Here is a 27988-nt window from a genome sequence, read left to right on the forward strand (position 1 = left end):
TGTTGTCCGAGAATTTACACGCCGCAATGCCGTGCCCGTCGTTGTGGGTCGGTAGTGCAGGAATGAGAGTCGCTGAAGGTTGTTCGAGGGTGCCCTGGACGCTTGGACGGACCTTCTTATTATGTCAGCCCCCTACGCATGCGCAAACATCGCCATGTCTTACTGTCGTCAGGAATGAAATATATGAATAGCCGGAAGCTTCTTCGATTGTCGGATTGTTTTTTCAGTTCTGACAAAGGCGGGGTGCGGTGTTGGTGTAATGATACCAAAGAATCCACGATCTATTGTCCGCTTTTTCCCTGACGTGCCCAAGTTCACCTTCACCAATCGCCACATGCAGATCGGGTCGTACAATACGTGGACATGCGCCTGAATAGAGATGATAGTATTGACATTTTTCTTGACTTCACTTCGACGAATCTCTATTACACAATCCTGTCTTTGCATGATCTACTCAGGGGTAAATTCTGTTCCATGCTTTACCTCACTCTATACCATGCCTGGCTATCCGCGTAGGGCACCATAACTTTCGTGTGTTGTAGCGAACAACACAGCCAGGTATCTCTTGTAGCCTCTCTCGATTTGCCATGTTCGCCGTTTGGGGGGGGGGGTGAGGGGGGAATAACATGACGGGTGGACAAGATAAACCGAAGACAAGAACAATGACGCGAAGCCGCCCAACGTCCACTCCACCCTTCGCTACAAGTACCTCGAAAACAAAAAGCTCCTTCTGAAAGGACTGGCATGTATGTCGCGTCCACGGTCGCTTAAACATAAGGGAAATGAAGCTGTGTGCGACTGTCAAAGACTCCCCAGACCACCTGGTACGGTCTCAGTCCGTGAGCCGTCTGTAGCTCCTTGAATGCGCGCGCGTTAGCTATCAGATTCTACATTAGTCAATATCACTCATAAGAAGCGAAAAATGCTGGTGGGTAAATAGGTGTCTGTTTTTTTGGATTGTTATCGCTTCTACTTAATCATGTGCACGAGCACAAGAGAAAGCACATCAGACCTGGGTCTTTTGCCGATTTTCTTTCCGATCCTGCCGTTTTTTGCAGTCACCAAAAAAGTCCGTGTCATCCAGGCTCATAGTCGAGAGGCGGGTATGGCGTCAAGGTCTCCGCAAGCTGCGTCTACTCCTCGTCGTCACTCTCCTCCTCTTCGGCAGGAGCAGCACCGCCGTCAGCGGCCTTCTTGGCGGGCTTCTTCTTCTTCTTCTTGTTCTTCTTTGTCGAAGTCTTTCCAATGGGCTGTTCGAGAATCTTGAGGATCTCCTCGTCCTCAATCTTCTTGTCAGACTTGTACTTGGGTGTGTCGATGGCAGCGGGTTGAGCCAGACGCTGCATGCCGTTCTTGGTGATGGCTGTTAAAATGTTAGCTATTGAAGCAAGTTTCATAATCCTTCGCAATCAAGCAAACGAAGGCGGAAATATGGAGATCGAGCAATCGACCACATCGGCCAATATCGGGCATCTCCGTGCACAGACAGAGCAGGGGAAATCCTCGGACTTACCAACAGTGCTGAACAACCTAGCTACGGGCTGGTTGTCCTTGTCAACGACAACTTCGTACTGGCGGAGCACACCTGTGCGGACACATTCGACAACACCAACCTTGGCAGCCTTCTCGTCCTCAAGCTGGCGCAGACTGAAGGGGAAGGTGCCGAACTTCTTGACAACTTCAGACAACAGGCTTCGCGAGGTAGGGCGCTTGAGCTGGTAGGTGGTGGCTGTACGTCGGTGCAGAGTGGTCCTGTTGCTGTTGCTCTTGACCTTGCCGCTTCCGAGACTGACACCCATCTCAACACCCCACACTTCGCCGACCTCAGGGAGACCCTCTCCTCTGACACCCTCGCCGGGCGCAAGAATGATCTTCTTCTTGGACTCGATCTCGTTGTGGTCGAATTGCCAGATGGTGGTGCTCTCGACGAGGTTGCAACCGTATGCCTTGACAACCTTCTCAAGCATGTTGGTCATTTGGCTCTGGGTGTAGGCCTTCTTTGACGCAGCCTTCTTTTGCTCCTCTTCGTCGCCGTGGGGAACCAGGCCTGGGGGTACCATCAACCTCAGCAGAAGCTCGTTCGCGTAGTGTGTAGCCAGAATGAGATCTGCCTCCCGTCCGGTGACCTCGTCGGCAGCTCCGACAATGACATTGTCGCAAACGATCGCGCAGAAGCCATCGATCTGGGCACCGAGCTGGATCTTGACAACCTCTCCCTCCTTCAGTGTGACAGCGGCTTCCTCTGCATCGGTCTTGAGGGGTGTGTACGGGGTGATGTAGGCGCTCGGCGAGATGGTGGTGCAGTGTCCAATGCCCTTGAGGACCTTCTTGCCCTTGTAGACCTTGGCGACCTCCTCGTCTAGGAGCTTGTCACCGCGCTCGCAGAGCTCGACAATGCTGGCATCAGCGGCGATCCATCCTGGACTGGTCAGTTTATGTTCGTGTTTACGCGCGGGAAACGAGCGCAGGTGTGGGGAGCGTCGTACCGGAGACCTCCTTGAGGACTTTCTGGGAGATATCGGCGGCGACCTTGTACTTGGTGATAGTATCTGGGTTCGCCAGAGTGTAGTCTACAATATGGGTTAGCTTCTGCGACTCATGGACAGCACAAAACTGAGGCTGAAGCTATTTTCGTCTGAATAGCTTCTCATGTTGATGGCATTAATAGCGAACAAGGATCGAGCTTACCGACAGCTGCTGTTTCGGCCATCTTGAGTATAGTTGAGTGTGGGAAGATGGTCTAGGAGCTAGAATTGGAGTGGTGCGCGAGGTCGTTCCTGTGTTCAGGCCAGCCCCTCAGTGGGGTGCTTTCGAGCTTTCGCTTAGCCAAAGCCCAATGACGATGATCGCCTGACAACGTCACACTCGACCTGCTTTGCTTGTTCCTGAATTAATTACCTTAGGTATAGAAACTGGACTTGTGATCATTTGAATCACCGTTTCGAGCTTGTGTTTGTGGCCTAGGTTGGCATCTCCATTATTGCAGTGCAACCTCACTGCGGTTACGCAGCTGCATGTATGCCACGCTGCTGACAGCTTCGACAGCGTGCCATCAGGTGCTAGACATTTGATGACATCGAACATAGTGTACCTGGCAAAAGAACACATCTATGCTATTGAACATTGAACTGGTATCATACCATCCCCACTCTCATGATGTACTTCGCATTCTCAAAGAATCTTTACAGAGCAAGCGCAAATTTCTGCAAATCTATGGGTATTTCGTCGATACGGAATCGCATTCATGATATAAGATCATAGTGTCACTCCACCCTCCCATCTATACCTGCAAAACCCCATCCACAACCACCGCCCGATGATCACTAGCATAAACCCCATCCTCAAACCGATTCGGCAACACACTATACCCCTCAACACCCCAATCCCCCTCTCCTCGCGGACCCACAAACACAAAGTCAATCAGCGCCTTATCCACATCATCAAACGCCGTATACGTATTCTCATCACCATACAGCCACTTAGCCTGCTCCTTCGTATCTTGCAGGAGCGACGACGCGTTATTCAGCATCATGTACGCATCATCCGTAACCTCAGAGTTGAGGTCGCCGGCCAGGAAGAAAGGCAGGCCAGTAGACGAGTAGTTTGACGACGGGGAAGCAATATCCGCGGCAATTCCCTCGATGATCTTCGCAGATTCGCGGCGCGAGATGGCGCCGGCGTTGTCGAAATGCGTTGACATGGCTACTATTTCCTTCTTGCTTGTCGTGTGCTTGAATGTGCCGATGGTCACGATGCGAACGGAGCCTGCGTCCCAGCCTTTCTTTCCAACGGCGCCGTCTTCGTTTAGCCAGACGGTCTTCCAGGTTACGAGTTCCCAGACGGCTGGGCGGTAGATGACGGGGCTGTATTCGCCTTCGGTTTTGCCGTCGTCGCGGCCGACGCCGATGTAAGCCCATTCGTTGCCGAGGCCCGCCATGATGTCGACGATTTGCTCGTTGAGCACTTCTTGTAGACAGATGAAGGCTTCGGGGTTGTGGAGAGTGTTGTAGTGCAGCTCGTTGAGGATCAGTTGTTTCCGTGTTGACCAGGGCTTCTCGCCTGCAGCGGGTGGATCGGCGGCATAACGGATGTTGTGGGTCAAGATTCGGATTGGGAGAGTAGCAGCTTGTGCTTTCATGATGAAGGCAAGCAGGGTGGTGACAAGAAGCGCTGCGTTGAGCATCATGACGACAGGCTACTAGGTAGGTATTACCGGAACCGAACACGTGACGGAGTGAAGCGGGGACGATGTTCTCTCTGGCAACGACTGCGAAGAAGGCTTGTGGTAAAGAGACGAATAGAGGCCTTCACAGTATCGAGAGATGGCACTGGCACGGCCTTGATATGAACAACTGTAATTGACGCCTACCTACATCGCTGCGTCGAAGACTACCAACCCTACTTATACTTTACAAACGACACCAGCAACTAAGAGAAGAAGGAAGGTACTCAAAATAGTGCCGCATAATGACGAAGGCTTCAAACTATGCCAATCCTCCGTGTTATAATCCAAGAGGGGCCCAAATTTCCGAGTTGTAGCCGACAAATGAGAACGCCGATAGACAAGCACGTTGTCCGCATGCGCAACTCCACGTGATCCGCTGTTTATACACGGGCTTCTATACCCTGGATGCGCTTGCCAATATGAAAAACGACCCCGCTATGCTTATCTGAATATCATTTCCTGTTTGCGCAGACAGGCAATCTGAATGCTAAGCCTACAATGGCTGACCAGTCCGTTTGCGCACGTTCTCCATGTGTACGCGGTTCTTCAGATGTAATTCAAAATTGTTGACCGTCTGTTCGGGCCCAGCGTTGTACAGCTTTCCTGGGCAGTCTATGCATCGGATTCGCGGGAGGAAGTACGCTTTGTGGTTCGCTGGCAGAGGAGCGGTTGGAGATAGTGTATCTAGCTTGACTTGTCTGGACACCATCTCGCCAGTCTTCGGGTCCTCGTGGCGCTCGTTCATGACTGCGTAGCGCATGGTAGATTCGAAGAGCTCCCCGGGATTCTTATCGCGTAGGTCTTGGAGCGCTTTTTGGAGCCATGGGGGAGTGGGAGGCTGTTATGGGTCAGATATGACTACATGGAAGCAAGGAGACATCTTACATGTTGTGAAGCGGCGGGCGTTGGCCAAGGTGCTTCCAATGAGCCATCCGGCTTGTAATTCCATTGCTTGTTCGGTGTCGTTGGTGTGGGGGTGGAAGGTGGCTTCGGCGAAGCTTCAACGGATGTCGGTACTGTCGGTGTGGAGCGGGAAGGCATGGCGGGTGACGGTGGAGGAGGCATCGAGTTTGCGGTAGGCGTACCCCGCGTTGGTGGTTGCGAGAGTGTCATCATGGGAGTTCCAGCGGGCTTTACGAAAGCTCTTGGATTCCTTACCCATTCCCTGAACTTTGCAGGCGTTATGCGGAGTTTGACTATTAGTGATGTGGGTTCAGATACGCTCTCTTCCCGCGCTTCATACCGTAGGGACCTCGACGCCCTTGGCTCGTGATGGGGTGTTTGGATATTCGAGACTTCGGGAGTTGCTGATCTTCCAATGGCGGATCGCATCGCAGCTTGAGCAGCAGTAGCAGCTCCGCGCATACCACGGGTACGAGCAGTGCCTCCAGTCATCAATTGAGCAGGTGCGGGAGACTCCATGACTGAATCATCACTATCTGAGTCGTCTGAGCTGCCATCAGCACCGCGACGACGGCCTTCTCTGGCTTTACGCGTGGCCTTGAAGAGTTGACTGTCCTCAATCGTTTCCGCAGCGCCAGGCAGCACTGATGAAACGACCAACGTCCGTACAGTCCGTTGGCGGTCTTTGAGGTCTGGCAGGGCAGGGCCACCGCGTCTGTTGACGGAACGCTTCTGGCGTCGCTGTTCGCGCATGATTGAAAGTTCGGCTCGCTCCAGGTCCGCATTGCTGAGTTCGTAAAGGTAGGGTTGGTAGTCCTTTGTTGACTGCATCGGGCGGAATACGGAGGGGAGTGGAGATGCCAGGAAGTTGTCTTGTATGTCTGTATCCTCGACTGGTCGCCCGTCGAAGGGATGGCCTGTGATGTAAAGACTTTTTGTAAACATCTGGCACTGCTCTCTTATGGAATGTGCGATTGCGGTTGTGAACTCTCCGGATAGTGACAAGTCGGCGGCCATCTGTCTCGCAAACTCCTCAGGCGCATTCAGAGGGTTATTGATCTCCCACTCGAACTGGTCTACGAGGGTGTGCTGGCCAATGGTAATGTTCAGTTTGATCAATATCCGCATCTCGTCGTTCTTGTATGCCGAGTATGGCTGATGTGGATCCAGTGGCTCGTCGTCGAAGAAGGCGTGGGGGTAGTAGTCTTGTACCTGCTCGTGAATTTCGCGATCGATTTGCTGCATTACGTTCTGGCGCAGTTCGGGCGGTATTTGGAAGTCTTCGACGAGGGTTTGGGCGAAGAGCACGGGGTTGGTAACGCGGTCGTGGAGGTTCCAGGTAAAAGTATCGCGAAGCTTCAGTCTATCCAATTCGATATCCAAGCGCACAGGTACAAGCTCCTCAATCTGGTCTGCTTGCTGGAGCCCCTTCTCTTTCGAAACCTTGAGCTGCGGTGCGAGTCGACGGCCAGCGCGCTTGGCATTCTCAGGGTATAGCAGCTTGGTTTGCGGTAGGGCGCGCGGGTCTCTGGGGTCGGGAGGTATCTCGGTCAGGCCGTTGCCGTAGCCAGCGTAGCCATATCCAAAGATGGCGCCGGGGTTCTGTCGTCGGACCGGATATACTTCGTCGCGGTAGAAATGGCGCAGGTCGTTGAGTTCGCCATACACCTTCTCGGAATGTTTGTTGCGCTCGTACTTGTTTACGCTATCCAAGAGGTCGCGCTCGATGTAGCGGTTGAGGAGGTGCGTCTGCGAGGCTGTGGGTTTCGCGCCGTCGTCGTGGGAAGGCGTGTGTGATGACTTGCGGGTGCCCGAACGCGATCGCTTTCTGCTGGGCGACGCGCCGTTGATGGCTTCGGGTTGCGCGGGCGATGCCATGTCGCCTTGCGCGCCGGCGAGGTTCAGACCAGAGGCGGCCATGACGGCCTTGGCTTTCTGCTTGCCGTCTCGGATCGCGTTGTTGTCGTTGGACGCGCCGTCGGGTCCATTGATGCTGGTCGGGGCGTTGGCGGGCTGGACAGCACCTTCACTGTTGATGCCGTTGGTGGACGCGCCGTGGGCGGGATCGAGGGACTGAGAGTCGGCTAGCGGCGGGGAGGGCATCGCGTAGGAACTGTGGATGCGCGCAGCAGGAGCGACCTGCGTGTTGCTGCCCTGGTTAGAGCCGAGGCATAGAGGCTGGAAAGAGTGATGGAGGCTCGAGTGGGTCAATGGGCGTCCCAAGCGGTCGCGCCTGCCAGAAGAAGGGGGCGGACGTGCGATGCGATGGCGACAGCAACACCCGCGCCGCCATCTCCAGAAAGCGCATGCATCGCGCCGCGATCACGCGAATAAATAGCAGCAATAGAAAAAACACATACCTTTGCGAGCATGCAATTTGCGCGTCGTCACAGGTCACAGGGCTGGGCTGGGCCTCTGTTTGGCTGTCCAGGGAAAGAAGTGCCGATCGGGTAGTCAAGCGCGCAGCAGCCCGTCTGTAAGCCTTTCACAGGCGAGAGTATTGGCAGGAAACCTAAATCGGCGAAACACCTGCTGCGGTACCTTGGGCGGGGTCGCGGCCGTGGATAAGCTCGGAATGATGTGTTGTGTGTCAGGCAGAGGCATTGATGGATTTGCGCCTCGCTCCCACTTCCCGCCGCTTGCGAGCGCCGAGCCAGCCAGCCCATGACCACACTGAAGCTCGTCGGCACGCTCCCACGCACCCAGCGTCTCTGCCCGGCGTGGTTCTTTTCACGAAAGCAGAGGCCATGCTCTCCCGACTGTTCCACATAATTACACCTGCACTCCATCGTCTCCACGCAGCCCATCACGTGTGACGCCATGACGAATGCTAGCGCCTACCTAGACCGGTAAGCTCAGAGGAAAAGCCACTCGTGTAATGCAGTGGACCTTGTTCGTTATCGAATAAAGGTTGTATTTTATGGAAAGACCCGCCTAGTAGAAGAAGATAAGAAGCGTCTGGTAGTACACCTCGTCACCGCACTCTGACGCCCTCGCCTCCAGATCCATCCTAGTTGCATCAGTGCTAGAAACTGACAATACCTAAACATTTCCATCCAGTCCCGGCCCGGACACGCCGCCGCTTACAAGTTCGCCGGCTATATGCGTCTGCTTTGCTTGCGATAGATACTCAAACGTGCAGGTTCGCTGCTGAGACATGCGCTCCCCTGTTGCTCAGTAATATCGCTGCTCTCGTTGTATTCCCTCCGCTCAAAGCAGTGAGTCAAGTCGAGTGAATACACTCAAGCATGCCGCGACAACCTATGGTAAAATAGTCAGCGCTCTGTCATGTTGAAGGAAAACAAAACAGCGATTGACTTACCTCAAGCTGGAGCTCCTTATCCTTGGAACCGTTAACTTCGTCCGTGATGAGCTGACCCAAGTTTGCGCCCACACCCTGCGAGCCACCCTGCCTCTTTGCAAACGGCCACTGCGAATATTCTGCCAGCAGCTCGTCCACTTGAGCGAAGGCCCGTTCCCGCGCTTCGTGACCCAACGTTGTCAGGGCGTTCTCGAGGACGTTGGCGGCATAGGCGGCGCAGACCATGGTGATTGTTCGCAGCACTCTGAATTCCAACTCCTCAGGGAGGAATTGGCTGCCAGGGAGGACGACGGTGCGGTTGGTGAGAACGTTCCGGACTCTGCGTCGAATCTCCTCCTTTGCGCCGCCGTCTGCGACGGGATGTGTAGCCATGTCGAACAGGAGGAAGTTCTTCTTCTCGGTGCGCAGGATGCCCTTGTCGACGAGGCCTTTGCATAGTCGTTCGCGTACTTGTTTTAGTTGGTAGCCAATCTTCATGAGGTTCCACGTCTCTCCTGTGTGTATAGTTAGTGCCGAGCACCAGCCTTGGGATTGCGCGCCGCAAACGTACCGCTCATGAGGTCGATCCACGAGTTGACGCTCATCTTCTCGCTCGACTTCATCATCTTGAGGGCCTCGTCCAGCAGAACCTCTCCGGTCAACGTGTCGTCAATAACCTCGATGACTCGGTCTGCGAGGGGGAACCGTCGCCGATTCGAGTCCTTTTGCATGCTCACGCGGCCTCGGAAGGCCAATTCTATGACAATGCAGCCTCGCAATGCATAGGAGATGTTGTCGTTCCAGAACGACAGGTATCCCTATTCTCACTCATCAGCCTGCTGCCCCTAGCCCACCAGCGCCCTGCCGGGTACACACCTGTTTGTCCTTCAGCCCCATGAGGATGATTTCCTCCATGAGCGTCAGCTTGGGCTGTTTGCTCCTCTCTGCATTTTCGCTGATGTCCCGGGGGTCGAATGCGATCTTGTGGCCATTCTCGGAGCTTTCGTAGGAGGTTTCGGGGGTGCGGTCGTCGTTGCGCTTGGGTGCTGGCGAGCTGACCCGGCTGCTCTCGTCCTCGCCGTTGCCGGCAGCGCCGCCGCCTCCTCTCCGGCGCGTCAGACCAGAGCTAGAAGCCATCAGGTGTGGTTGTGGAACGGGAGGGGGGTCTTGTTGAAATTATGCGTGATGCTCCTCAACGGGCGCAGGGATGAGGGCGCTTGGGCTGCGCATGCGCGGTGTCGGACTATGTGGGACTTTCGGTGAGTGCGATGTGGGAGAGGGTGGCGGGCACGGCGACGTAAAGAATAAGGGGTATGGCAAGGCGCCTGTGTGAGTTACGCGTTGGGGGTTGATTCTCGTGCCACATCAATCAGCGGACAGGGTGTCGGTCTCGGATGTGCCAAGATTAGTTACGCACGCTTCGGAGATCAAGTAAACAGGCGTCCAACAACACAAAAGCCAAAGCACTGGGAGGTGGATAGCGTCAATTCTATCAGAAGTACACGGTGCCGACCCAGGCGACTGTTTTACACGGGGGCATATATATAGCGATGCCGGTAGAACCGACTCTCAATTCCACATCCATCATCTCCAATCCAGCGCGGCTCTCCAATATCATTTAGTGAGCTACGATGTGTTAGTTTGGGGCAACTTCGGGATTTTCAAGTTGCGACTCACCATCGGGCTGGGCCATGATGTAGTCCACTGCTTGCTTGACTGTGATATCATCAGTATGTATATCTCCGACCCTGCATCTGAACGTACCGCTGTGGATGGCATCGGCCTCCTTGTCGGGGATCTCAATGCTGAATTCCTGCCTCACTGTCAGATTTGCCTTCCGAGTATCGCACGCGGGCCGACTAACCTCCTCAATTGCCATGACCACCTCTACGGTATCCAGACTGTCGAGACCGAGGTCGTTGTGGAAGTGCGATTCGGCGTTCAGCTGCAAAATATAAGCCTTTGTCTCCAATCCCTCACACGCTGTTGGTAGCTACCTTGGAGGCATCGGTGACCTGCTTCTGCGTTAGCCACTTTCTAAAATTGCCGTCGCATAACCATTACCTTGTCGAAGTTCTTCAAAAGGTCCATTATCCTGCCGGTGACCTCATCTTTTGACAGACCGGCGCTCGCGGCGTAGCATCGTACGGCCTGGAAGTATACGGAGGGATTCATTTGCTTTGGCTGGACGAAGGAGCTTCGCGCAACGGGGCGAGCCATTGCGGCCTGGCATCGTGGGGCAGCGCGGACGGCGGACCGGGCGGACCTGAGGAGTGCTGTTCGGAACATGGTGGACGGTTTAGGAGTGCGGAGTGCGAGGTAGCAAGGTCTGTGGTGGTGGTGATGTTGATGCTCGACTAGAACTTCAGACTAAAGTTACATTACGTTAGTCAGCCGTCAAGAGCATTTCCGTACGAGTGAACAGGCGCACCTTGAATTATCGCAACAGGTAACACAGATATCCGAGAAAGACTCGAAAATCATTCATATACCCTGCTACATCACCTGAGTCAAATTTCTGACCTCGGAGTTGCCTCCCACCGTTGTTGCCGTCATTGGACTTGTCGGCCAATCGCAGCCTCCGCGTTACAAGCGACGACCTCAAGTTTCGAGCTTGACAACAACCTCCATATCCGCCAGCAACCCCCCAACCCGCCAGCGACTCCACCACGCTCACAATGGCCAGCGCAAAGCCATTGACAATGTTGGCACGAAGCCGCCCGGCTGCCACCCTGCTCCGGTCACCACAGTTCGCGTCTGGACGCCTCCCCTCGCCCGCCACCGTCGCCTTCTTCTCTACCACCCTATCCCGAGCCGCCACCCCAGCAGGACCCCCGCCGCCAGGCTTCCGGTTACCCAAGCCCAAGCGATGGGATGAAGGAGAAGGTGCATTGGACCGCGCCGGCAAGTACTTCTTGCTCATGGAGATGTTCCGCGGCATGTATGTGTCGCTGGAGCAGTTTTTCCGCCCGCCGTGAGTACTCCAACTAGCAGACTAATCGGCTGCTACCTGGTCGCAATGCGGTAATCTGACGTTTCTGAAGATACACCATCTTCTACCCATTCGAGAAGGGCCCTATTTCGCCCCGCTTCCGAGGCGAACATGCCCTGCGACGGTACCCTACCGGTGAGGAGCGTTGCATTGCTTGCAAGCTCTGCGAGGCCATCTGCCCTGCGCAAGCCATCACAATCGAGGCCGAAGAGCGCATGGACGGTAGCAGGAGGACCACACGTTATGATATCGACATGACCAAGTGCATCTACTGCGGACTCTGCCAAGAGAGCTGCCCAGTCGATGCCATTGTTGAGGGTATGTCGACACGTTCCCTGAGTACGCGGATCAAGTGCTAACATGATATAGGACCCAATGCCGAGTATGCGACTGAGACCCGCGAGGAGCTCCTTTACAACAAGGAGAAGCTGCTAGCAAACGGAGACAAGTGGGAGCCCGAGATTGCCGCAGCTGCTCGTGCGGATGCGCCGTACAGATAATGGACGGGAGCGATTTGGAATTACTGTACATATAAGGAGCGGTTGCGTCTGACACAGCCAGTCAGATTTCTTTTGTCAATGCATCAGTAAACAATACCAAGCTCACTGAGTCCATGTTCAAGAAAACACTGAGAGACATGGAAACGACGGACGTGGTATTGTGACGGAGTCCAACTAGATGCATCACTATTGATTTGCGAGATAACATTGGCATTGAACAAACATCCTTGAGAGAAGACAACCTAATATTCAAGATCATAATACTCCTAACGCTCATACGATGCCTGCCATGATATGGTATCAAACGCCAAATGCCTGCCTATAGTATGCATGCCGCCACCCTTTCCTTTTATATACCTTGATCCCGCCCAGCTTCATGATCATCTCGCCTTGAATGTTCCCTCGAAGCCCGGTCGCTTGACCTTCTTGCCAGGCTTCTTGACCTTCTTTTTGCCCTTTTGGCCCTTGTCATCCTTGCGCTTCTTGAGGTTCTCCTCCCTCTTCTTCTGTCTCGCGGCCTTTCCTTGGTCGACGTTCGTGAGCCTCTCCTTCCACTCTTGCTTGCTCTTGTCCTTTTGTTTTTGTTGACGCTTCAAGCTCTTCTTCAGAAGGTTGACGTCGTCGAACACCTTCTCGCCCTGTGCCCTCTTCTTGGCGGCCAGCCATAGATCCTTCTCTTGAATATCCTTGCGCTTGTCCTCGTCGAAGGCGTTAATGCGAGCCTGTTTCTTTTGCGCAGCCTCTAGTGCCGTCTTCGCATCTGACTTGCCCTTCTTCTTCTTGGAGTCGAGGAATCCAGAGAGATTGCTCTCAAGCTGCTGGCCGTCCCATGCGATCTTGCCGAAGTTGAAGTTGCGCTCAGTCTCCGGCGACCTCGCCGGGAATACAGAAGGTGAGCCCGAACCGCCTCTTATCCGTGCGAGCTGCTCCTCCGCTTGCTGTCGTGCCTCATCCTCTTTCGCATCCTGACGCATAGCCTTCTTCGCGGCCTTCTTTTCGGCTTCCTTCTTCCTGCGCGCTTCGATCAGCTCTGCTCGGTTGCGTGCAGGGCGTCCATCTGGGCCGTCGGCCTTTCGCGCCGCGCGCATTGCCTCTAGTTTCGCGTTCAACCGAGCACGGAAATCCTCATGTTTTTGCGGATCGATCGTGTATGGCTTCTTAGCCTTCTTCTGTGGCGCTTCTTCACCGGACTGGGGTAGTGAAGAATTTGACGAAGCGGCGGAGGCGACGGAGGCTGTGGAGGAGTTGGAATTGGCAGTAGTGGAGGGAGCAGTAGACTGACCCTCTTCGACGAGACCGGAGACGTCCAAGGCCTCTATGCGTTCGTCTGGATGTTCGAGTTCGTCTGCAGACGCGTCGTCTTCTTCGCCTTCGTCTTCGTCCTCGTCATCGTCCTTTTCAGGCTTTTCGGCGGCGAGACCTTGGAACTGCGTTGGTAGCGCTTTCTTCGCTTCCAGCTTTTGCTTGTTCTTGGCCTGCTTCTCCTTCCTCTTTTCTCTCCGCTTCTCTGCTTTCGCCGCGTGCTTGGCCTCCGCCTTGGACAAAGTGACTTCTTCGGTCTCTTCGGCTTCTGGCTCAACAGGCTGTGTCTTTTGCTTCTTTGCCTTGCTCTTGATGCCCTCAAGAGGCTTCTCCTTTGTGATGTCCATGTCAAGGTCGGACGACTCGGGCTCGGAAACCTCCTCACCCTCCAATTCACGCTTCCGTTTTAGCGCGTTCTCGTCCATGACGTCTTTGGCGCTCTTATGGGAGGCAGGATCCAGCTTCGCTCGCTTGGCAGCTTGTCGTTCTTCGAGAGTCTGCTTCTTGCCTTTCTTTTGCCATTGCGTCTGCAGACATCATGTCAGCATAAGGCGATGCCTGAGGTGAAGAGATGCATACGCTGGTGATACTCTCGTCCTTGCCATAGTAGTCTTTGGCGGGTATCAGAGACATGAGTCCCTCGAAGGCACGAGCATGGCTCTTTAGACGCTCCTGCAGCTCTCAGTTAGCGGCGAGAGCGAGCGACAGGAGGCGGGCCCGGTGCATACCTCGAGATTGTCGCCCATTGCGAGGACAGTAGACGCAGTATCCTTTTCGAAATGTGATATGTCCTGTTTCAGACGGATAGAGGGCGCAGAGTTGGCGGGGCGAGCGTGTCGTGTGCGGGTCGCGAAAATCGAGGTCAAAACGAAAGCCAAGATTTCGAGCAGACTTTCAGCGCTAGGGCCCTTCCAAGATCAGACCCACCCGCCAATAGACCCTCGCCGCCCCAGCCACCGACCATTCAGGCTTAACGCGAAGCAGACTCGCGTGCTCTTTCACCAGCATCAGCCTCGCTGCCGGCAAGGTGCCGCGAGTCCATGGATGATGCGCGTCTGTCAGATCCGCTTGCCTCTCGCGCTTCACAACGATAGGCCAAGACAATTCATTTGTTGTACATGATAGTCGGTGGAGACGCGTACGCACAGCCACCCGAGCCCTAGCACAACCTCGCCGTCGTCGCCTTGTATATATCCTAGGCAACGCCCTGCTGGCAATCACCTGACAACTCCATATACTCAGCGCTATCCCACATACCAGAACTGCTAATACCTTCGCTCTAATGGCTACGCCGATCATCGAAGCCAGATCTCTTTCATCGCTTACCGCTCTTGCCTCAAATCCACCAGCTTACCCAAGGAATCCTACTCATGAGAGGCATGACCCGCTAGTACTGTACATCGCCCGTGTTCCTGGCAGCAGAGGTACGGCTGTCAATATGTCTTCTCCTACAGTAGACCTAACGTGCTTCAGATGTCTTCTTATCTCCGATGAAGCCGCGGGAAAAGGTGGTGACCGCAGAAGACATACAAAGTTCACTCTATTTCGTCCACGTTGAGCAACCAGAAGATGCTTACCTTGTCGACCCTCCTGGATTCCAGGATACAGATTATGCGCAAGAGAGCCAATTGTCTTCTAATCCCGTCTCTGCGCCTATCGTCCCAAGGAAAGCAGTACCCGGCATAAACACTGCTCCCATACGGAAGCCCGTTCCCAGCCCTCTGGCGCCCATCAATAATTACTCCAACAACCAGAACACTGATGCAGGCAACTATGCGCGGAGATCTGCAATGCTCGCCCCAGAGTATAGCCACAGCCCACGACGCTCATTCGATGCAAGCCAGTACCAACAGGAAAACCGAAGACCGACAGCTTCGCCACGTAGACGATCGGAGAACCCGTCACGCTCCAGTGCATCGCTCACCCTTATCCGGCGAGATCCCGCATCTGGCGCGCAGTGGAATGTCGCTCGCATTGAAGATCCACCTGTCCTAAATGTCTCATCGACATCGAATGATCCTGGCATGAAGAAAAAGTTGGGAGCACCGATGTATATCGAAGTTTTCAATCCTGGCTATTCCAAATTTCTGCATTCCGACACCACGAACAAGCCCCCTTTAACAACACGAGATAGCGGCATGTCAATCCAATCACATAATGCAGCGTCAGAACAACAGACGGGGGCTCATCTGTCTACGAACGAGAACGTATTCCGACGACGCATATGGATGGAAGGGTCGCAGCATGTAGGCGGCTTTGGACATCGGAAGCTTAATTCGTATGACTACGATACCGGACGTCCTGACTCAAGGGGGAGTTATCGCGCGCAGACCAACTCCACATCGACAGACATGAGACCGTCTCCAACCCCTCCGTTCGTGACTAGGCAAGACCAGTCATATGCTAGCATTCAGGTCTCAGATAGGCAAACCAGTTTTCGTGGTTATGTGTTCACAAGTCCGTGGAACGGACGATGCGAATTCACCACCGGAGTAGGCGGGGGATCTTTGAAGGTAATGCCACTCATGTCTCAGTGATTGTCAACAGGAGATACTAACTACTCTGGTAGTGTCGACACGTTGTCCCAGGGCTTCAAGGAGCGCCGCCTACAGCCATGACGGTTAGTGAGCTACGTTTCAACCTCCCGAGTAGTCCCAAACCCACTACACCCAGAGGCGAAGAAGGCTCAAAACGCTCGTCATTCTTCCGCAAAGCACGACACAGCCGCAACAACTCCTCTTTATCAGTCAGTTGCGATGACACCACCGAAGACGCTAGAAGTTCGTTGGATCGCTTAGATCTTTCTTTAGGTCAGGAGTTCGCAGGTGGTGGTTTTGGTGGTAAGCAAGCGAAATTGGGAAAGATAATTCTGGAAGATGAAGGCTTGAAGATGATGGACTTACTAGTCGCGGCGAATCTGGGATTGTGGTGGAGAGCTTACGAGAAAGCGCTTGTAAGTGGGGGTACTACAGATACTATACAATAAGCTGGAGACGACCGTAACCACGTTGGAGCATAGGATTCTCATAGTGCAAGCCCGGTGTCACCTTTGGGAGGGTAATTGTCGTGGTGTTTCTCCTAGTTTCAAACGGGTCCGAGACGACACTGCCTATTGCGATATGCCATGTGAGGTATCAGACGGTATGTATAGTGAAAGAGCCATCTGACAGCACTGACCACGTAGCATCGAGCAGTCACTTTAAGCGTCTATATATGTTCTAGAGCTGACTTGGTCATGCTGGTGACTTTTCACGGCTGCTTTCCATAACCTATAAAGGTAGATTGACGTCAATCACTCCCCTTATTCACCAGTCTACTTGCACGCACTCTTCTTGAGACCCTTTTTAGATCTAGCCTCTGACTTCCGCATCTCCATTTCAACAGAGGCCCTTGATCGCAATCACACCACCACACACGTCGACCAGCTTGATAGCAGAGTATGGCACGTCCTAAGAAAGCCAGTGTGCCCACAAAATCGTCCTTGTCCGATGGAGATGGACGGCGTAAGACTCGCAATAGCGCAGCGCAAGAGGAGGAGGAAGACATTCTCGATAACATTACTCTGGCTCCACCGGTCTCACAGCCACAGCAAAAATCGAAACCCATCCCGTCCCCCAAAACACCTGGCGAATTCGACCATGTCGTACTAAAACTTGAGGCTGATTGTAACGACTACCTCGCTAAGGCCGATGGATCCGAAGATTATTTACGAGACATGAAAACTCTAGAGGTTCATCTCGACACAATTAAACTATTCGCATATACGGAGGACCGTTTCGCGATGGCACTCAACAAGCTACACCCTCGGGGCGACAACGCTACCAACCCTCACGCCTTACAAACCCTCCGCCTAGTCGTGAAAGGCAACATACTCCTTACGCGTTACAGCTACCACCTCATATCACCATTGTCATCTGCCTTTGTAAACGACAAACTGAAGAAGTTTGCAGACGGCAAGCTGTCCGACGAGGAGAGAGATAAGCTACCCTACAAGCTCAACAGTACGGAGAAACTTCTCGCGAACGCGCTATTGGGTATTCGTGGAGTGAAGCAGGTTTCTATCGAGAGCAAAGGAAAAGGAATAGTTGAAGCAGACTTCGCGGCCACTATTAAAGCTACGTTGGTCCAGCCTCAGGGGACTGATGTCTTGCAAGTAAGCGATGAAGAGTCTGAGTTCTCGACGCATGCGTTGAACAGGCTGGGGTCGATCTACTCGAATGCGTATTCTGGGGACGCGCTGAACCCATACGCTTCTCTAGCTCCACCGGAAGTAGAGCTCGCGGACTATTCGGAGGATTCAGACGATGATGCGCAGGCCGCTGCTATCGCAGAACCGCAGAGACTCGTCAGACGTAGGCCGAAGGAGGATGTTCCCGTCATAATATCAGGGCCGCGAACGCGCGGAACGATGGCCAAGAAGGCTGAAGACGTTGGGGAGAACGACGAGAATAGCGATGAAGAGGATGAGAACGAAGCATATGGTCTGGGTCTCAGGGAGATGGTTCGAATCTACAAGCAGAAGTCGCGTCCTGGCGATATAGATTCGGAGACTTCCAGGTACGACGTGTTGCCAGTAGTCCTAACCGCGAGGGATGAAGCGGTTGAAATGGGCTGGAAAGTGTAGCACTGTTTCTACCGGAAGTGTTTGGGAAAATGAGACGAACAATTCCAGAGACGGATTGGGATTGGTTTAGTGAAACTATGGCTCTCCGTCCTGCGTGTCGAAATGTACTTAGGTGTAGTTTAGGCGTGTTCATGGATACCTAGGTAGTTCTAACTTGGGTAGAAAAGAAGTGTAGTAGAGCTATGTCAATAGAAGAGGCAAGGGCGTATCTGTCAACAGCAGTCCAGTCACATAGGCCTGCTCAGCCTTTGTCTTGTGAGATACTTTGCTGAAGTTGGTGCACCGCCACAGCGAAGTGAAGGTGGCACCTGGTGGGGTAACTGCTTGTCGTCCGTGCGTAGGTGCCTTGAGCTCGCGGACGCGGAGAGCTATGTCACCTCCGCCTCGACAAACACATTTAATTGCGGCAACACTACACGTTTGTCCTCGCTATTCAACCAAATACCTTCGTCCAGAACAGGAGCTCTACTGGGAACCGAACCGATACACTGAATCGGAAATACGCAGTCAATAACGATACGATACCCCACCCTGCATCGCCGCCTCCGCCTTGCCTACGTGCTCGAACCACAAGATCACTCCACACCGACGCGACAATGTCGGCCGAACTCACCACTATACTGCTGTCGTTCCAGCCAGACAGTCCAGACCTCGCAAAGCGGCGCGAATATGATTCGAAGGCTCGTTCATTTGTCTCGCAACTGAACAATATCCCGTCATCACAATGGACCAAGAGCGCAAATACAACCCAAGACGTTCTTTCGGTAAGGACAGCTGATAATATCAGCCCGGAGGCCGCTGACTTTGCAGATACTCAACCCCGCCGTGAACTCAATAGCATACGCCTTTGCTCTCCGCCACCGCATCTCCGCCATCCTCGAGAAGAGAAACGTACCCGATACACTGCAGCCCGGTGGTACGTTATGGAATCAGCTGGTGCTCTTCCTGGAGACTGCAGACCCTATACAACTACGCTATGTTGGGAAAGAGTGGAGATACCTCGTCGAGCAGACCGAGGCGATTGCGCGGGCATGCGATTCTGTAGGTCGGACAAAATGCTATTTCCTGCATGAGATGCTGACTACTACAGGCGAGCCTGGCTATTGCGCCCATGCGGTCGGCTATGACTCGACTTGATGCTTCCACAGGCACCTTTACCTCAGTCCACCTTTCCTTTATACGTCTATGCATGGAGACGCGATCGTACGCGGCCGCCGAACCGATCCTCGACAACTATATCCACAGCATCCCCCAGAAGATTGCCAACGTTGTCCGTGACGGCCTCGAATACTCAGTACCATGTGCGGACGTCGCGAGCAGCGGGGAATACATACATCAGAACTCTGGACATTCAGACAAGGTGTCGCTGACGGATATAGAAGAGTACTATGTTCTAGGTGCTCAGGTATATCTGGGCCTTCGGCAATTCAAGAAGGCGAAACAATTTCTGGAGCACGTGCTGGTTATACCTACGACCAAAACAGCGAACGGCTTAATGCTGGAGGCGTACAAGAAGTGGGTGTTAGTGAGCTGTCTCGTAGAGGGAAAGGTATGTTACAGCCAAGCAGTATATCGCGGACCAAGCTGACATTCGCAGGTGGGCACTGTACCACGGACCTCAAACGGAAGCGCGATCAAAGATATCAAGGCTGCGTCGAAAGCCTACGAAGCTCTGGCGGACGCATATGAGGAGCTGGATAACATGTCGAAGCTCAAGGCTCAGGTGCAGGCGGGTAGTGAGGTCTGGGCAGAGGTATGGTCATGATACACTGCAACACATCCCACGTCTGTTTCATGAATACTAACAAGACGTGTAGGACGGCAACGCTGGTCTCGTCAACGAACTCATCAGCAGCCAGACACGGGCTTACGTTTCGCGGCTGTCACGGACGTACTCGGCAATTCCAGTCTCAAACATTGCGCACCATCTGGGGGCACCTGCTGATGAGATCGCCGGATACATCGACACATTGATCAAGGATGGGTACTTGAACGCACGGCTAGAGGAGACGGACAAGGCGAATGCGGGGATCGTACTACGTTTCTTCTTGGACCCGACGCAAGGACCTCTGGCCAAGAGTGAGAAGCAGCAACAACAAGCGCTGTTTGAGCAGACGCGCCGTACCAATATGCTCGCCGAGCAAGTCAAGGACGCCGACTACCGAATGACGCTTACCAAGGAGTACGTTGAGAATCAGAAGCGGTTGAACAAGAGGCAGACCAACAACGGCGACGCCATGGACACGGCTTGGGACGACGGCCTCGAAGCTGAGGAGGACATGATGACAGATTTGCACTGAAAATGAAGAGCGATGGTAACGCATAGCAAGGGTGATTACAAGTTCACTACATAGAAGTGGAAGACGGAAGGGACGGTGACTAGTGCTGACGAAGCTGAGCGTTTGGCAGGGTTGGGCATGATCAATGTCCATGACGCGATAACGGTAATGCATGAAACGAGAGATGGCGGATCCCAAACAGCAGACATGATCAGGGACGGACCATGAAGGCTGGCAAAGCAGCCTATAGGAGGCTGCGGGGAGGCGAGAACGGTGACGGGCTGTTCTAATACAGACACGAAGGTATCTGTAGCGAGAAGAATGGCGAAAAGAAATCATGAAGCCAGCAACGTGCCACGTGTTGAGAAGTTAGGTGATGCAGATTTGCTTGTTGCGATGCTTTTGGTGTCAGAAATGGCGTACGTGGAGCGGGATTTGGAAGTTTAGGCGTGTGTCAGTATCAGTCGATTATCGTATACGCGATACGACCGCGCTGCTGGGACCGTGTTTGATAGCAGGCGCGACATGGGCCTCTGGAGCGCGTGGCAAACGGACCGAATTGGCGAATTGCGATGTTCGGGCGTCGGGCTGCCATGAGCGCAAGCGATTGCGAACGGGTTGGGGTGTGTAGTCAGAGGTTACTTTTGACACGTCGTGTTGAGTAAACAATGCCATCGCACGACATGCAATTGTCGGCATCGGATTCGGGAGGATTATGAGGCGCCGTCGGGATTGAGCATCGAACGTTTGTTTTTGTTGCAATGGGAAACGGAAGTGGAGAGGGGATGGCGAACGGGGAACGGGGAAGAAGCATGATATGGACTAAGGCAGGCTAGAAGAAGGGACTACAGATCGCCGATGGCTGGTGAGATGGCACAGATGAGAGGGTCATGGAGCAGATTGATAGTTCTGCGGCAAGTCAGGAACCCGGTGTTGTGCTTTGGAGGTGTGTAGAGCAGGCCGGAGACTGGGCATCCATCAAGCGCAGCCACAGGGCCTAGCTGCTAGTCTGTTCCTGCAGCAGAGGCCAGGGTCCAATTGGAAAGACCATCTGAAACGTACTGTCTGGGAGCGTAGTAGGTAATGGAATCTTCAGGCCGCCCAACGAGGCCGCCCACTGGAGACCTGATGGCGAGGCGGGACGTCTAGAGCCCCTAAAGCAGAGGGACTAGGCCGAGGGATTTGCGTGCAGCGTGTCGTGGGCTCAGTTGGTGTTCGTCCGGGCACTGGCTAGCACGATAGAGAGAGGCAGCCGGGTCGGCCGGGCTGGACAGGGGTAGAGACCCTCTGGGCTAAGCCGGGTTTGGAAGACCCCTGGGTGGCTTTGCGGGTTGCGACTTGGCGGCACTGTGCTCTCCACAGGCGGCTGCTCGTCGCTGCGTACGACATATTCGAGATACACAGCACATTGCACCACCGCTCGCGAGCACGCCGCCCGCCGCACCGCCTCCAAGCACCTCCGCCGCCCGCCTGAGCGCGTTCCTGCTTGTGGCAACCATGCCTGCATGCGCCGTGCATTAACCGCTGGCTTGGCCTGAGACACGCTTTCCTGCCTTGACACCCGTGGACGTCGACGCCGACAACATGAATATCCAGGCCACGCCGCCCCCGGCCACGACCTCACGACGCCGCTCGAGCGCTGCCAACGGCGCTGCAGAGGCCATTGCCGCCGCCGCCACCGCCTCTGCCAACCTCAACCGCTGGTCCCAGGCTCCGGGCACCCAGGCCGGCAGGAGCGACCACCCGCACCACCAGCACCACCCGAGTTTCTCGCGCAAGCTGAGCATCACTACGCCCAACACCGCCGCGCCTGCCACTGCCGCCAATGGCCCCGAATCCCCCGCTCGCATCGCCAATTCTGCCCCTCGCTCGCCCACCGCGAGCCCCCGCCGACACCGCCCACGCTCGCCCGCATACGACCCCCCATCCGCGGTGACAGCCGCCCCAAAGGTGCCCCAGCTGCCCCCGATCCTGCTGCCCTCGACCGTCTACGACCCCAACACCCCCACGAGCACCTCGACCACCAACAACTCGCCCTCGGCATCTAGCCTCTTTACCCCGAACCTGCTCTCCGGCCTCCAGCAGCGCGACTACTTCAACTCGAAACCCACGCAGCCGCCGCCCTCCCAGAGGCCCCCGTCTCGCACCACCAAGGCCGAAAAGGTGCTGGGCAAGTCGCCCCTCGGGTCGCCTGCGGTCCTTCAGGAGGCTGACCCAAGGCACGACTCCACTTCGGGCGCAGCTCGGCCCTCTACAGCACGCAGACCCTCCGTTGCAGCACCTAGGGATCCCGTCCAAAAGCCCCCACCCAGTGCGGGCCACAGACCAGCCGCCTCGCGGGACCACTCCAGGAGCCAGAGCAGAGAACAGTTCAGGTCCGGGAGCAGAGCCCATGTCCGCAGCCCCAGCAGGGATCACCATCGCAACGAGAGCAACGCCAGCGCTAGGCTAGACGACAGCTACCAGGGCACTCCTCCCCGCACACGCGAGCGCAGAGAGAAAGACAAGAAGACGATGCTGTCGCGTGCCCTGCAAAAGGCGAACACCGCTGTCCTGCTTGACAATGCGCAAAACTTCGAGGGCGCCATGGAGGCCTATGAGGATGCCTGCAAGCTCCTCCAGCAGGTCATGATCCGCAGCTCGCAGGAAGAGGACAGGCGGAAGCTGGACGCCATTGTAAGTCAATGCATACATTATCTGTAAGGTTTCACCACTAACGCCAGCAGCGAGTAACATACACCAACCGCATAGAAGAGCTGCGACGGCTAGATCCCGGCTACACTAACCATAGCGGCAAATCACTACCAGCACGCCCTATGAGCGGGGAATCGCTGGACGAACACCGCTCAATGCTGCTGCTTGACGACGATGAACCACCCGCAGTAATTGAAACTGCCACAGTGTCTCGCATAGTTAACGACCGTTCTATATATGATACCCCTCCAGCCGGCGAGCCTACACCGCCGCCCAACCAGCAGCTGCCTCTCCGCAAGGGCTCCGACGGTCCTCGTGAGTCGGTCATTTCCACCGCCATCCGCGATGTGCAAAGAGGCATGCAGAACCCGCAATTCAACCTACAGCCCCCACCTGGGCGAATCGCGCCTTCTACCACATCTGTCCGATCATCGGTTGCCGAATCGATGATGGACCGCGTATATATGCCCCCACCGCTCTCCCCAAAGCGGTCCAAATCTCCTCTCCTCAGCGGTAAGGAGTCCGAGCCCGAGGAGTATGGCCGGTTATTACGACCACAGCAGCCCGTCAAGTCAAATCACCAACGAGTTCATAGCAACGAGTCAACATCATGGCTTGACACTATTGATGAGTCTGGTGGATCTTCGTGCTCATCCTCGGTTCATTCCATGTCTCCCGGGGGAGTGCGCCGAAAACATATACGAAATAACAGTGGAGGAACCGAGGCAGAGTTCGATGCGGCGCTTGATGCAGCCGTCGAAGCTGCGTACGACGATGGATATGAACCTTATGATGACGACATTTCTACACCCGGCGATTTAATAGCGACTAAGTTGCGTAACGTGGAACTGGCCAAGGAGCGCGTGCGGGAGGCGGAACGCGAAGAGGCCATTGCCGCGGCCAAGTATCGTTACAAAGAGACGCAGCTTCGGGGCGAGGGCCTTCCGCATGTGCGCGAAAGCGCCGAGATCAGATTCAACGACGAGGCGGAAGAGGAAGAGCGGTTACTAGACGAGATGACGCGAGAGTACATGCTGGATGGGTTTGATTTCGATCTGCAGACAAAGTCTTCGTTACCGCGGCAGTCAGACTCGAGTGGCTTCTCTGGAAGCGCGTACAACAGCTCCGTGTCGTCACACAGAACGACGGGTGGTACGTCACTCTCGACCGTTGCAGAGTTGATGCACCCGACATCCAAGCAACCACCCGCTCATTCCCCGCCCGCGGTGCCTGCTCCATCTGGCGCTCTGCCTGCCTTGCCTACGGTTCCCGAGTCACAAGCACCGCAAACGATCGACACCGCAGAAACCACACCACGGCCCACTACTGCAACCAAGGACGCAGCCTCAGTACGAAGTCGAAGGTTATCGGGACAAAATGCAAAGTCTTTGAAAATTGAGACTTCTGTACCGCCTGTCCCGCCTGCACCTCACACGGAGAAGCCTCCGGTACCAGCTAAGGATGCGCCTACCGACCTCCCCGTCCAACCCAAGTCGGCGGCACCAACATTCAGCACCACCAAGCCTACCCTGGACTCCGCGTTCAAGCTTCCCGCGCTGCCGCAAGCGTCCCAACAAGCTGGTCTTCGAGCTCCATCACCTCAGCCCACCCTCTACAGTCCCGCCGAAACTGCTGCCACGGTTTCACCCGCGACGCCCGCCCTCGGCCATGCTGTTTCTAACGAGGCTGGTCTTGTACCAGGTTCGCCAAAGACCGGAAAAACCTCAGCGATGGGAATCAGGAAGAACAAGTCCTCTCTCAGCCTGAAACAGCGCAACTTGTCAATATCCAGCCCAGATGGCTCAGATGCATCCATAGGAACGCCACTGAGCACGACTTTTTCCATTACGGGCAGGAAACCCAGCAATGTCAGCCTGGCAATGCCAACGCCCAGCGTCCCCACATTCAACGTCGACGGTCTACCGAGTGGAGGGATGCACTTGTTCGAGAGTGATATCCACTCACCGTTCTCGCCCGGTTCGCCAAGCCCAGCCATCACGAACGCCCCGATCCCTCTGGAGCCATGTCCGGATTCTTACCTCTTGAGACCGTTCTGGTTAATGCGATGCTTCTACCAGACTATCGCGCATCCCCGCGGTGGCTATCTCTCCACTAAACTCTTTATTCCCCGCGATGTCTGGCGAGTAAAGGGTGTCAAGCTAAAGAACATCGAGGACAAGATCGCCAACTGCGACATGCTCACCGCAGCGCTTCAAAAGCTAGCGTCTGTGGATACGAACGATGCGGATGCTGTCCTAGAAGAGATGCAGTCTTTGGAACTAGTGCTCGACCAGGTGCAAGCCCAGCTAGCAAAGAAACTAGGCAACGAAGTCGGTGTACAATCCGTAACCGCACTGTTCAGAGATGCGACCACTGTCGGCGAAGGTGCATCGTCAACAGACGCCTCCGGCAGGCATGGCTCCGTGGACCACCAACACAAGGGTGCTGTTGCTCAGGGCAAATCATACCTTGCTTCGTGGCGGAAACTCCGATCGAAGAACTCGGGCGTCAACCTCGCGGGCATGGCTGGTGGTGCCAAGAGTGCAGAAGTGCCCAAGGACACTCTGATCATGTCCACCCTTCCCATGACCAACCTCCCCAGCATCCGCTTCGCAAAGCGAGACATTTCCGGTGTTGTGTTTGAGGGACCTAATGCAGGGTACATGGGTTCTTTGGCAAGGCTATTCGATGCGGTCCAAATATTGGGTATGTCTTTTTCTACATCATCTCTCATCATAACTATGGATTAACTAACAACGCTCTAGACCAAATCGCCCGCCAAGTCGAAGACCCAGGTCTCAAGCATTCCTCCCCCACCCACGTCGGTCTCGAGCTATCAACCCGCCACGCCGCAGAGTTCTTCGGCTTCTACATCTGCCGCTTCGTCCTCACCGACGTCACCATGATGTTGGATAAATTCATCAAGAGAGGCAGTGAATGGGTTTTGGTCTAACACAGAGAGCGCAAGCCTGCCCTATCTGTATGTGAATATGCTTCTTTTCACTTCAATGCAAGGGATCTGTAATGAGACGGAGATGTTCTTTGTTTCCTCAAGCGTTTTGTACTGGGCGACCTGTGGAAATGGGTCTGGTCCGGTCTGGTCTGGTATGTATCCATACATACTATCATGACTCAAGAAAGCGAAGAGAGAAGAGGCATGAATATCTCTTTTGGAAAGAAGCAAGAAACGAGTGATGGGATGAAGCAAGGAGACTGGTGTTTTCGGCGGCTTTTCCTCTAGTCGCAAGCACAGTCAAGTCATGAGGTTATGGATCTTTGTTGAGCGCTGGAATGGCGCTTTAGCTTGGCTCTTTATTTTGGTTTTCAATCTTGTTGTTCGCTGTTTGTTTTGGTCTCGTCTCTGCGTTGCATACTGGCTTTCGAAGATATCCCCCGCCACAACTCTTAGCTTAGCTTTATTCTTATCGAAGCATACATTTTTTTTCGAGATGCTGCAATCTGGGTGTGTGCTTTATGTGGTGAGAATGGAGAGGTCAGAACGTTGGACGAATCTAACATGTATGATGGAGCTTTGGAAGAAAGAGCCTGTTCATATTACGATGCATTGAGAAAAGTAGGACAGTACAGGAAAAAGGCTCGACAACTCAAACAACAAAAGGCCTTCCCACTCTCGCCTTCTCCGCAGCAGTAGTACTCACACGCTTCTCCTCAGCCTGCACAACCAGATCATGCGGCGAGAACTTGTCCACCGTCGACACCCTCGGCCTAGGCTCCGACCGATTCCACAACTCAAAGTGGCTATAGAACCTTCCATTCCCAGGCGGCGGCCTCTTCGCCTCTGCTCTGGCCAAGACACTCCGACCTCCCACTCCCGGCACGGCGGGCACCGACGGAGAGACAGGTCCCGCGTCACCATCATCGTCGTCATCACCACCACCACCGGGTAGATTAAGAAAGCGACTCCAAGCCGTTGCCGCACTCTCCAGACTACTACTCGCACGTATGGTGCGTATAACAGCCTGAGCGCTGATGAGCTCGCTTTCGAGCAGTGCAGTCTGGAAGGTAGTGAGGCTTTGCTGGAGACCGGCTACGGCTTCGTTGACGGGGCTGTTCATTTCGCGGTGGTAGGACCGGCCGAGGGTTATCAGACTGTTGGCTAGGTTGGGCATGGATTGCACGTATTCCATGTAGGGGGATGTGAGGTCGATGGTGAGGTTGTCGAGCGTGGGTGTGGTGGTGGGGATGCTGGTTGGCAGGGCGAGGCTGGCTGTTAGGGGGAGCGTGGGCGTTGCGAGTGTGGGCACACTGGAGGTGGGTAGGGTGCCGTTGAGGGTCGAGTTGCTGGGCAGGAGCCATGATGTCTGTTGTTGGTGCTTGTTAGTGCTGGTTATCAGAATGCTCGAGGTAGCGATCAAGACACGTACTCTGTTCGTGTCTAGTTGGAACTTTCCTCGCAGGATAGTGTTGGTGATGTTGTTGACGAGGTCGGCAGTACCCATCTGATCGCTGCCACCGAAGAGGTTGAAGCCAAAGCCTCGATTGGGGTTATTCGGATTTCCGATAGCACTTGCTGCTGCATCGACGACACTGCGCATATCGGTAAGGTCCTGCACCGCGGCGGGTGTGGCGATGGCGGTCGGGATCAGGATGACGCCAGTGACGAGCATCCTGTGGAGCAAGAAGGAGGCCTTGTGGTGAACCGAAAACATACTAGGCTGACGATGCGGCGAGCAGGTAATCGGAGTTAGTAGGCGGAGGTGAGAGATGGTAGGAAGGCTCAAAGTATGCTGCTGGAAGCTAGGAGTGTCTTGTCTAAATTGTTGGTGGATGAAGAGTGGAAGTTCAGGTGACATTGCTGGCTTCTTATCGTATGCGTCTAGCTCAGTGCGTGGCGGAAGGAACGATACTGTCAAAGGACGTGTCGAAGTGAGTGAGCCTATTGGGAGGAAAGAACGACGAACCGTGTGGCTAGAGGCGACTATGGAAGCAGTATAAAAATGCAAGAGCCATCAAGCAGCATGCCCTCAAGCCGAACCATCAATATTTCAATTTCTTCGATGAGGTTGATAACCTTATGGATGTCTGTTAGTGCGAGTTACGAACCAACAAAGGGCCTCTGCAGACACTCTCGGCAAAGTATGAATGTACAAGCAGGTGTTTCAAATCCATTCGTCATTCCCAGTGGTATCATCTATCCAAAACCTTGA

General features: G+C 54.5%; 11 protein-coding genes across 11 annotated transcripts; 4 read left to right on the plus strand and 7 right to left on the minus strand.

Moving 5' to 3' along the window:
- Window positions 1-1133: 1133 nt before the first annotated feature.
- On the minus strand, window positions 1134-2710 carry J4E86_006426 (uncharacterized protein; the record flags this gene model as incomplete). Its single annotated transcript, XM_051446955.1, has 4 exons — window positions 1134-1363; window positions 1514-2419; window positions 2487-2570; window positions 2674-2710. The coding sequence occupies 4 exons, from the start codon at window positions 2708-2710 to the stop codon at window positions 1134-1136; spliced, it is 1257 nt and encodes a 418-aa protein (XP_051301440.1).
- A 631-nt stretch (window positions 2711-3341) lies between these two features.
- Window positions 3342-4186, minus strand: J4E86_006427 (uncharacterized protein; the record flags this gene model as incomplete). The annotated part of the gene is made up of 2 exons (XM_051446956.1): window positions 3342-3362; window positions 3407-4186. 2 exons carry the CDS (start codon window positions 4184-4186, stop codon window positions 3342-3344), a joined length of 801 nt encoding a protein of 266 aa, XP_051301441.1.
- Window positions 4187-4718: 532 nt separating this feature from the next.
- On the minus strand, window positions 4719-7231 carry J4E86_006428 (uncharacterized protein; the record flags this gene model as incomplete). Its single annotated transcript, XM_051446957.1, has 2 exons — window positions 4719-5063; window positions 5111-7231. 2 exons carry the CDS (start codon window positions 7229-7231, stop codon window positions 4719-4721), a joined length of 2466 nt encoding a protein of 821 aa, XP_051301442.1.
- A 1107-nt stretch (window positions 7232-8338) lies between these two features.
- Window positions 8339-9566, minus strand: VPS74 (Vacuolar protein sorting-associated protein 74; the record flags this gene model as incomplete). Its single annotated transcript, XM_051446958.1, has 4 exons — window positions 8339-8389; window positions 8451-8944; window positions 9001-9247; window positions 9306-9566. The coding sequence occupies 4 exons, from the start codon at window positions 9564-9566 to the stop codon at window positions 8339-8341; spliced, it is 1053 nt and encodes a 350-aa protein (XP_051301443.1).
- Window positions 9567-10047: 481 nt separating this feature from the next.
- On the minus strand, window positions 10048-10718 carry J4E86_006430 (uncharacterized protein; the record flags this gene model as incomplete). The annotated part of the gene is made up of 6 exons (XM_051446959.1): window positions 10048-10055; window positions 10107-10145; window positions 10194-10242; window positions 10294-10374; window positions 10427-10444; window positions 10494-10718. 6 exons carry the CDS (start codon window positions 10716-10718, stop codon window positions 10048-10050), a joined length of 420 nt encoding a protein of 139 aa, XP_051301444.1.
- A 389-nt stretch (window positions 10719-11107) lies between these two features.
- On the plus strand, window positions 11108-11921 carry J4E86_006431 (uncharacterized protein; the record flags this gene model as incomplete). The annotated part of the gene is made up of 3 exons (XM_051446960.1): window positions 11108-11403; window positions 11474-11739; window positions 11791-11921. The coding sequence occupies 3 exons, from the start codon at window positions 11108-11110 to the stop codon at window positions 11919-11921; spliced, it is 693 nt and encodes a 230-aa protein (XP_051301445.1).
- Window positions 11922-12301: 380 nt separating this feature from the next.
- On the minus strand, window positions 12302-13969 carry J4E86_006432 (uncharacterized protein; the record flags this gene model as incomplete). The annotated part of the gene is made up of 3 exons (XM_051446961.1): window positions 12302-13750; window positions 13803-13895; window positions 13952-13969. The coding sequence occupies 3 exons, from the start codon at window positions 13967-13969 to the stop codon at window positions 12302-12304; spliced, it is 1560 nt and encodes a 519-aa protein (XP_051301446.1).
- Window positions 13970-16662: 2693 nt separating this feature from the next.
- J4E86_006433 (uncharacterized protein) lies at window positions 16663-17847 on the plus strand (the record flags this gene model as incomplete). The annotated part of the gene is made up of 1 exon (XM_051446962.1): window positions 16663-17847. One exon carries the CDS (start codon window positions 16663-16665, stop codon window positions 17845-17847), a length of 1185 nt encoding a protein of 394 aa, XP_051301447.1.
- Window positions 17848-18443: 596 nt separating this feature from the next.
- Window positions 18444-20147, plus strand: J4E86_006434 (uncharacterized protein; the record flags this gene model as incomplete). Its single annotated transcript, XM_051446963.1, has 5 exons — window positions 18444-18611; window positions 18658-18888; window positions 18938-19396; window positions 19445-19600; window positions 19665-20147. 5 exons carry the CDS (start codon window positions 18444-18446, stop codon window positions 20145-20147), a joined length of 1497 nt encoding a protein of 498 aa, XP_051301448.1.
- Window positions 20148-21710: 1563 nt separating this feature from the next.
- On the plus strand, window positions 21711-25773 carry J4E86_006435 (uncharacterized protein; the record flags this gene model as incomplete). The annotated part of the gene is made up of 3 exons (XM_051446964.1): window positions 21711-22802; window positions 22853-25526; window positions 25586-25773. 3 exons carry the CDS (start codon window positions 21711-21713, stop codon window positions 25771-25773), a joined length of 3954 nt encoding a protein of 1317 aa, XP_051301449.1.
- A 652-nt stretch (window positions 25774-26425) lies between these two features.
- On the minus strand, window positions 26426-27448 carry J4E86_006436 (uncharacterized protein; the record flags this gene model as incomplete). Its single annotated transcript, XM_051446965.1, has 2 exons — window positions 26426-27142; window positions 27206-27448. 2 exons carry the CDS (start codon window positions 27446-27448, stop codon window positions 26426-26428), a joined length of 960 nt encoding a protein of 319 aa, XP_051301450.1.
- Window positions 27449-27988: the final 540 nt, after the last annotated feature.

The sequence above is a fragment of the Alternaria arbusti genome, assembly GCF_024043155.1.
Source record: "Alternaria arbusti strain BMP 1465 chromosome Unknown scaffold_8, whole genome shotgun sequence".
NCBI classification, from domain to species: domain Eukaryota; kingdom Fungi; phylum Ascomycota; class Dothideomycetes; order Pleosporales; family Pleosporaceae; genus Alternaria; species Alternaria arbusti.